Source organism: Drosophila elegans, unplaced genomic scaffold (genome assembly GCF_018152505.1).
Source record: "Drosophila elegans isolate 14027-0461.03 unplaced genomic scaffold, ASM1815250v1 contig_476, whole genome shotgun sequence".
In the NCBI taxonomy this organism is placed as follows: Eukaryota; Metazoa; Arthropoda; class Insecta; order Diptera; family Drosophilidae; genus Drosophila; species Drosophila elegans.
Genome location: NW_024545863.1, coordinates 23,721,453 through 23,727,762, shown reverse-complemented (window position 1 = coordinate 23,727,762; position 6,310 = coordinate 23,721,453). Strand labels below are relative to the sequence as shown.

The following is a 6,310-nucleotide window of genomic DNA, read 5'->3' as shown; positions in this document are numbered from 1 at the left end:
TATATGTAGTGTAAAATGTAGTGAGAATGCAGAAAAAAAAGGTTAACAAGTTTGATTGGGTAGCATTTTAAAATCAGGTGATTTAGGCAAAATGTTTTAAATTTAAATACTACTTAGGTAAGTTCATCGGCAGTTGAAGAAAGGAAATCGTTCATAAAAACAGTAATACAAATATAACAATATCCCATTTAATAATTAATTTTTTTTGTTTTATATGTAGATGTAGATATAATGAGCTACAACAACCCTCATTATTTTATGCTTTTTAAAAATTTAAAATAAATGCGCCAAGTCTTTAGCGTTGCCACTGCATACACATTTGAAGTATTAGATAAAATACCAAAGGTGGGCACACTAAAAATCGAATTTTCCTGTCTATTCGATAGTCAGTGTGGCTTCACGTTCAAATATAAGCTGAAATACCGATAGATACAAAAAATATCATAGTTAACCTAATAAAAATCAATACAAAATAAAAAACTTTACATACCAAAAAATGTATCAAGAAACAAATAAAGGAATGACCATGGGTTGCATGAAATCGCCGAACTATCGAAATAGCCAAATTTCCGATAGTGCCATCGATAGTTCTGGCAGCTCTAGTCGCGAAAACACAGACGCAAGAAAAAAGAAAAACAGACGAAGAGGGAATACGGGATTACGAATACGCGGGAAGTGCTGAAAAATCGCCCAAATTTTCACGCGCAACGATTAACGAAAATAAACAGCGTAAGTAGCGGAAAATCGCAGATCAAAATGCAGCGGTAAATGCCGGAAAATTTTGCATAAACTTTTGTGAAATTTCAAGTGCGTCTGTGTGAGTGTGCAGCAGCGCAATTCTATGTGTGTGTGAGTGTGTGTCGAGTGCGCTGGTATTGAAAAAATCTATCTCTTCGCTACGCATTTTCACCCCCCGTTTTTGCGTATTTGATCTCTCTTCCTCTTCTTCTGTATCAGCATAGCCGCCTGCGTACGTGTGTATGTGTGTGCGTTCTCCGCTTTCGTTTTTTAATTCTTTGTTTATATTTACGTATAGTTTGTTTGGGGGCCACCAGTTTTATTGTTGTTACCCGATGGCGAATGGTTTTCCGAGTTTTGATTTAAGCGGTGTAAAAATAGTTCCCGATTTCGATTCTGGGATTCCCAAAAGCTTTTACCGTCTGCTCCACCACATTCACCATCGTTAATCAAAGTGCCATCATTTTGTATGACCCGCCAGCAGTCAATACCTTTCGGAAAACCGTGAAAATCATGTAGAAGGTGAAACTTTAGTATTAGGTGGAGATAATATCAGAACGTGCGGAATCCTAATTGGGAATATAATGTTAAATGCCTTCGACATGTTCTTTTTCACAGCCGCTGCCAAACTGCATTGCCGTCCTAATTGGCTTTTAAATTAAAACAATATTTTACGTAATTACAGTTAGGCTTTTAAAAGGACATAAACTTTATCTTTTCTAAATCAAATTCGGGATTGGAAGTTTGAAGGAATCTTTGCATAGTTAATTTATACTAATACTTAAATTTACTTTACCATTGCTGATGATGTTGGCTTGATAACCCAGTTTTCCAACACAAAGCTGATGTTTACAGATCATTTATATTATATATTAGTACAAAATACATGTTCTTAAAGACTACTGTATTTTTATATTTAAAATTAAGAAAGTCTTTTTGAAAACTGACATTTTTGGGACTGTTTTATTAAGAACTGTGTCCATATCCTATTTATCTTTTACATTATTATATTGCACCTGTGCCAGGGTGATATCTTGATTGCCCTGTTCATAAATTTGACGCAAATGGCCTAATTTAGAACCGCGGGCACTTGCTCGCATAAATATCTAAGCCGCATTATTTGTTTTCCAAACATTCGGCTGCCCCCACTCATTTTTTCTTTGGTTTTTGCGCTCATTCTTCTCTCTACTTTTGGGAGATTTTTCCTCGAAATAGTTTTCCCCCCAGTTGAATTTTGGCGCCCGCGTTGATCGGTTGTGCAGTCGGTAAAATCATTCGTGTTTGGCTTTTGGAAAATGTGCCGTGCAAAGTCGTGGGTTTATTTTTAGCCAACGTGCTGATTTCCACACTCGCAGTGCTCCAAATCGGATTGAGAATCGACAACTGCCAAATTAATTGCACATCCTCAGGCTCTAAGGTCAATCGACAAGAAGGGAGAGTTCCAGCAGCCGTGGAATCGGTTATATAATCCATGAAAGATAAAAATGCCCAGCAAATTTCATAGGAAAAGTTCTCCCGGAGGTGGAGGCGGCGGAGGAGTGGGCGGGGCGTCCAGCGTTTCCTCTACACCAAGCAATCAGCCCCGGAAGCGAGTGAAACGCTGCTGCCGGAACTTCTGCACCTTCATGTGTACCCAGGTTGGCGTGGGCGCCCTGATCGTGATATATGCCATCTGTGGAGCCTTCGCCTTCATGCACATAGAGCGCCAGTTCGTGGACGAGACCAGTGGCCATGTGATGGAGCTGCGCAGGAAGTGCTCCCAGCAGCTGTGGAACATCACGGAGGAGCACAATCTCATCGATCGCCCTCGCTGGACGGAGGCCACGAATGCGGTTCTGCGGGACTACCAGGCGCAAATAGCCGGGGTCGTCAAGCACGGCTATGTGGGCCGTAGTCCCGACCAAATATGGAGCTTTCCGGCGGCCCTCATGTTTTGCCTGTCGGTGATAACCATGATCGGCTATGGCAACATGGTGCCCAGGACTCCGTGGGGCAAGGGATTCACCGTGATCTACGCCACTTTCGGAATACCCCTGTACATTTTGTACTTCTTGAGCATGGGACGAGTGCTTGCCCGCTCGTTCAAGTTCCTCTACCGCTCCATGCACGACTGCACCCAGGAGCATCCGCGCGTAGATCGCCTCGACGCCCTCGAGGGAGGTGTGACCATGGCCCGCAAGAAGGTCATTGTGCCGTCCACCGCCTGTCTGTGGGTAATATTCTTCTACGTCCTCACCGGCACAGTGATGTTTGCCAATTGGGAGAAGTGGAGCTTCCTGAACAGCTTTTACTTCTGCATGACGTCGCTGTGCAAGATTGGATTCGGGGACTTTGTGCCGGGTGCCTCGCTGACCACCTCGGCGGATGTGAATGCGGCGTCGCACAAGCTGCAGGAGGACATCGCCGCCGATCCTGCCGAGCTGGCACAGCTGCAGTCCGTGGCCGCCGACCAGCACTCGAAGCTGGCCATTAACTTCGTTTACATGCTGCTGGGCATGGGTCTGGTGGCCATGTGTCGCAACTTGATGCGCGAGGAGGTGCGCTTAAAGGCGCGAGAGATGCGCGAAGACGCCAAGTTGTGCATGGAGGACACACGGCTGCGATTTGTCGGCTGCTGCGGGAATCCCCGGGATGCCTACCAGGACGATTACTACTAGGATAACAAATAGGCAGATGTGAGGGGCTCTGAAGCGGGTAGTATATTAAGTTTAGCTGGCGTTTTGATAGGTCCCATATTTGAATTTACTTATTTTACTTAGCTACAAAGATATAAAGGTGTGGAATGAGAGTATAACAAATGTTTTAAGATTTATCCATTATTAACACTACGGGTTTTAAGATAGGCCATTTCCTTAAAATTTTTTTTAAGTTTTTAAGGAAGGTATCGAGATGTATTATTTAGAATTCATATTTACAGGGCTAGTAATTTCACTTGGATCAGAGAGAATTTATTGAATTACTTGATTCCAAACATATATTATTTCTATTAATCGTTATGTTCCTTAAAATCCCATATTAAACCCGTTTATTCTATACGCAGTCAAAGCATTTGCAATCTTTCTTCAGAAACCATTGCAAAGAAGCAGTCAGGAAAGGGATTTATATTTACATATATACTCTGACAATTCGAGGGAGGTTTGAATACCAGGTTTTGCGTGAGTGCTGTGCAAATTATGCTGCGTTAGGTGTTTCGGTCATCCATTCTGCCACGCAAGTAATCCCCTCCGATCCGATCCTGCAGCTCACCATTGATCAATTCCTGCAACTGCAAGAGCGGATCCGTAACTTCGAGGGCATGCTTGGCGGCGGCAGCGGGGAGCGTCTGTGCACGCCAAGCACTTCGGCCGGCCCCTTCCGCATCTTCTCCGTGGCCGGATTCCAGAACCGGGCCAATGACATTGTCTACTGCCCGCCGATCGTGCGCCAGCACTCTGTGCACGTGCCGGAGGACTCAACGGCCATCATTTACTTTGGCGGCGACGTACAGGACTTCCCGGAGAGCATGGAAACGAACCGAGATAGCCGGGGCTACATGAAGTACAACCTCGAGAACTCGGCGATCCTTCTGCGCGAGGCTTTTCCTAGGTCACACATCATCGTCATTCGGCCAGTGCGGTGAGTGTTCACAACATGACAAGTTATTTGTATTGGCTAATTAAAAACCTTGTCCTTTTCAGCATGGAGTTTAAGACATTCAGCTGCTTTGACAACTTTGTGAGGGGCAACAACGCTGGAGTTCCGGATCACACGCCCATGAATCATGCCCTCCAGCATCTAGAAAAGTGAGTTTAATGTGTACAGCACCAGAGACCCTTGCTAAAACCTCTTGTTAATCTCCACAGACTGCTCCAGAATCTGTCGCAGCGGCTGATATCCATACCAGAGAACGAAATCCTGGATCAGGCCGCTCAGGCGGCAGCAGCTGCGGCGGCGGTGGCTGCTGCTGCTGCTGCCGCTGCCCTGACGCTTTCCAACGCCACGGTCACCTCGGAGTCCAACTCGCAGTCGGCACCGGCCAGCGACAGCAGCCAGGAGATGGACATTGACATTCTGCAAGTGCAGGAGAATATCACAGTGGACGCGGATGGGGCGGTTATATTTCCCATTGTGGGCAGCGATGCGCCGGAGACGGTGAACAATGTGACCGGAAATAATGGCAACATCGACGCCGGAAACGATGACGGTGTGAACAACCACCGGGAGCAGGCGAATAACCAGCCAATGCAACCGCAGCAGACGGCGGCGGCCATAAAGATGACTTCTCCCACAACGGCGCTAAATGCCACCAACAACGTGGAGCACTACAACAACGATTGTGCCACGAGGCCGGTTCCTGCCACCACTGCAACATCAGCCGCGGCAACGGCCACATCCGCATCCACGGCAACCGGCGACAGCAATCCGCTGTGGTGGCGTGAGAACCTCAACCTAGACAAGTCCAAGCTGGTACTGATTGGCTTCAGCAAGGGCTGCGTCGTGCTCAATCAAGTGAGTCGCGTTTGGTTCGTTAACTGGTTGACCCACTCGCCCTAACACCTGCTCCAATCCCTTTCAGAACTGAACGCTAGATTCTGGGGAGTTTTTAAATGTTATATTAGTTTTTTGTACAGAATTTTTAAAGAATTTTCAGCTAAAATGATAACGTATTCTGTTAAAGACATTATTTTTTTAAAACACTCAAATTTGATTATTTTTTTTCTTTTAAACCAATTGACAAAGGAAACAGAATTAGTAACCCTTTGCTCTCTGATGTTGATAAAAAACGCTACGATAATGATCCTTTTAAAAAAAATATATGTTGCTAATGAAATGAAAAGTTGAAAGTGAAAATTATTGCCAAATAAATTAAAGAAGTGTTTAGGATGTGTATCTATAGAAAACCTTTTTAAAAAAAAACACCAGAATCTGAAAGGGCTGTGGAAATCACATTTTTGACCATTCTAATCACAAATCTCATTTGTTTTGCAGTTCATCTACGAGTTTCACTATCTGAAAACACTGACGCCCGACGACAGCAGCATGTGCCGACTGCTCTCCCGCATCTCGGACATGTACTGGCTGGATGGCGGGCACGGGGGCCAGAAGAACACATGGATCACCTCCCGCAGTCTACTGGAGACGCTCACGCGCATGGGTAAGTGGAGAGAGTCCGTTTCAATTGGGATAAACTAACAAGTGGGACTCCTTAAGCAGGCATGAACATCCACGTTCACCTGACGCCCTACCAAGTGCAGGACGATCGCCGACCCTGGATTCGCAAGGAAGAGAAGCTGTTCACGGAGATGCTGAGGCGGCTGAATGCCCCGATTACCCGGCACTTGCACTACGACAACCAGCCTGCGAACCTAATGACCCACTTTGAGGTGCTTCAGGCTTTCTGCCAGCATGTTCATGCCCTGAACCAGCAGCAACAACAGCTCCAGCAGCAGCAGCAGCAACAGGGTGTGGGGATCAGCGAGCAGTCGGCGGCGACTGTGGCCACCAACAATGGTAGCAACAGTCTGTTGGAAGCCGGCGAGGAGGCAAAGTGACAGCTGCAACTGCATCCGCACCATCACAGGCGTCGCTTGCA

General features: G+C 45.9%; 2 protein-coding genes across 4 annotated transcripts; both read left to right on the top strand.

The window, feature by feature from the left end:
- Positions 1 to 593: 593 nt before the first annotated feature.
- On the top strand, positions 594 to 6,269 carry LOC108136750 (UPF0565 protein C2orf69 homolog). 3 transcript variants are annotated; one of them, XM_017258100.2, is made up of 6 exons: positions 594 to 729; positions 3,980 to 4,353; positions 4,416 to 4,520; positions 4,581 to 5,226; positions 5,707 to 5,872; positions 5,932 to 6,269. In XM_017258100.2, exons 2-6 carry the CDS (start codon positions 4,034 to 4,036, stop codon positions 6,267 to 6,269), a joined length of 1,575 nt encoding a protein of 524 aa, XP_017113589.2. In that variant the 5' UTR covers positions 594 to 729; positions 3,980 to 4,033. The 3 variants fall into 3 exon arrangements, with proteins under 3 accessions (XP_017113589.2, XP_017113586.1, XP_017113587.1); XM_017258097.2 differs by having other exon boundaries at positions 5,929 to 6,269; XM_017258098.2 differs by lacking the exon at positions 594 to 729 and having other exon boundaries at positions 3,449 to 4,353; positions 5,929 to 6,269.
- On the top strand, positions 745 to 3,395 carry LOC108136753 (TWiK family of potassium channels protein 18). The gene has a single exon (XM_017258103.2). The coding sequence runs from the start codon at positions 2,223 to 2,225 to the stop codon at positions 3,393 to 3,395; it is 1,173 nt and encodes a 390-aa protein (XP_017113592.1). The 5' UTR covers positions 745 to 2,222.
- Positions 6,270 to 6,310: the final 41 nt, after the last annotated feature.

Coding starts and splice junctions, on each gene's coding strand:
- LOC108136753 (XM_017258103.2), top strand. CDS start 2,223: ATGCCCAGCAAATTTCATAGGAAAAGTTCTCCCGGAGGTGGAGGCGGC.
- LOC108136750 (XM_017258097.2), top strand. CDS start 4,034: ATGCTTGGCGGCGGCAGCGGGGAGCGTCTGTGCACGCCAAGCACTTCG. Junction 4,354..4,415: donor ATCGTCATTCGGCCAGTGCG/GTGAGTGTTCAC, acceptor TGTCCTTTTCAG/CATGGAGTTTAAGACATTCA. Junction 5,227..5,706: donor GCTGCGTCGTGCTCAATCAA/GTGAGTCGCGTT, acceptor TTTGTTTTGCAG/TTCATCTACGAGTTTCACTA.